Below are 2,278 nucleotides of genomic sequence, written 5' to 3' on the forward strand. Positions count from 1 at the left end.
AAAACTAAAGTATGCATTCATATTTAAAAATTAGGAATTGCATCCATATTATGAATTATTTCTCAAATTTATCCAATTTATCAATGTTAAGGATAAAATTCCACCATTTTAGACGTTAGAGGTAAAATTACTCCTGACCCAAAACGTTATTTTTGCACTTTAACCCTTAATTAAAATAAAAAGTTAAGAGTTTGTATTCATATGAAGATTTGTATTTAATTTCATAGGCTTTAAATTATATATAAATTTGTGTTTGTATGTAATTTGTATTTTTAATTTAAATTAGATTTATTTTTATTTAATTTCATAGGCTTTTATCGAGCCAAGATTTTATCAACCCGGGCTTTTATTTGATATTCAATTTAGTTTTATCTTTAATAATATATTTATTTATTATTGATATTATTAAATTTATTAGAACCATTATTATTATTATAAGTTCATTAATGTCCAATATTATCATGAAAATTATTTGAAAGTCTAATATCATCATTATTGTTAAGTTCGGTTAAGTTCGGTAGCATTCAGTTAAGTTCGGTAGCATTCAGTTAAGTTCAGTATTCAGTAGTATTCAGTTAAATTCAGTTCAGTATTCAGTTCAGTTCAATTCAATTCAGTTCAGTTCAGTTTTTTTCAACGATAAAAAAACAGAACCTAATAGGATTATTGGGTTTCCACTTTCTAGCCTGGTTTCTCCGCTCATGTCCTTCCCTTTCCATGTGTTGTTAAACAGAAAATCACAAGACCAATACTTATTTCAATTTCTCCTTTTCCCCCACCAACAAAAACAAATAATCAAAACTCTTTCACTGCAAACATACCAAACAAAATTCATTGGTACAATTTCCGATCATTCAGTAAACCGCAATTTAAAATTTTCAGCAGCAACCATTTTTCCAATTAAAATTCATTGGTACAATTTCCAATCATTCAGAAAGCACAAAGATAAAAGATGGATTACGCCAGGTGAGTGACGAATAAACAATAAGGTGTGCCACATGGAGTTGCCCAGATTATTGCTGCCAGAAGAAGACACAATAATATCATTTTTCAACAACCAATAGCAAATAAAAACAAGAGATATAGCAATCATATTAGTTGGATGTCCTCTTAATTGGAATCTTCAAACTGGGTTCTACCTTTATTCAAGCTTCCATTGTAAGTTGCGCATCTTCAACATGATAATTAAATTAGTTAATTGGAACAAATAATTAATACTTTTCACAAACATGTGCAGCGAAGTTTTTGATTAAGCAAAATCCTTTGAAATTTCCATTTGATTTTTCATCCCCACAAATCAACAAACTGTACTAATTAACCACATACTATCCAACAAATTAAAAACTAACTGTAAATGTAACAACATAAACATTCAGAATTAAGCCCTCTCGCCTCTAATTCTTCTAGCCAACTGCATATCCTTAGGCATGATAGTAACCCTTTTAGCATGAATAGCGCATAGATTGGTATCCTCAAACACTCCAACCAAATACGCTTCAGATGCCTCCTGTAGTGCAGATACAGCGCTGCTCTGGAATCTCAGATCTGTCTTGAAATCTTGTGCGATTTCCCTCACCAATCTCTGGAATGGAAGTTTCCTAATCAACAGCTCAGTACTCTTCTGATATTTCCTAATTTCTCTCAGGGCTACAGTTCCAGGCCTGAACCTGTGGGGCTTCTTTACTCCACCGGTTGCCGGAGCAGATTTCCTGGCAGCCTTTGTAGCTAGTTGCTTCCTTGGTGCCTTACCTCCGGTAGATTTTCTGGCAGTTTGCTTTGTGCGAGCCATTGAAGATAAAATTAAAACTGTTTGATTGAATAGAAAGCAAGTGATAAAGAGTGAAGGGAAGATTTGGTGTGTTGAGAAGAAGCAGGAAGGGATTTTTTATAATGGAAATTTGGCGGGGAGGGGTGAAATTTGGCAGGTCTTGAAATATTTTGAAGCGCTGAATTCGAGTGCAGATTGAATAACAATTGACGGCTGAGATTAGTTTAAAGGATCGCAATCCGTGTGAAACGTAGAGCAGCCAATAGGATGAGGTAGTTATAGCGCCCCTTTTTCAGTTTTGGGTCCAAAATAAATTTGAAACGATTTCGTTTTTGAGTTGTTAAGCGGGTATAAAAAAAAATAGTTGGAATTTAAACTTAATGGGTTGTCTTGGTAGCATATGATGAGGCCATGTTCATTTACAATTGGGAAAGCCTTATTTATCATAGAATTTGAATTAGAATCTATTAGTTAAATTGGAATTTTTAGCCAATTTTTTCCAATTGAGCC

At 33.1% G+C, this 2,278-nt stretch overlaps 1 protein-coding gene across 1 annotated transcript; it reads right to left on the bottom strand.

Annotated features, from left to right (window-relative positions):
• Nucleotides 1-1,232: 1,232 nt before the first annotated feature.
• Nucleotides 1,233-1,874, bottom strand: LOC136229744 (histone H3.2-like). The gene has a single exon (XM_066018642.1). The coding sequence runs from the start codon at nucleotides 1,787-1,789 to the stop codon at nucleotides 1,379-1,381; it is 411 nt and encodes a 136-aa protein (XP_065874714.1). The 5' UTR covers nucleotides 1,790-1,874; the 3' UTR covers nucleotides 1,233-1,378.
• Nucleotides 1,875-2,278: the final 404 nt, after the last annotated feature.

Source organism: Euphorbia lathyris, chromosome 5 (genome assembly GCF_963576675.1).
Source record: "Euphorbia lathyris chromosome 5, ddEupLath1.1, whole genome shotgun sequence".
Classification (NCBI taxonomy): domain Eukaryota; kingdom Viridiplantae; phylum Streptophyta; class Magnoliopsida; order Malpighiales; family Euphorbiaceae; genus Euphorbia; species Euphorbia lathyris.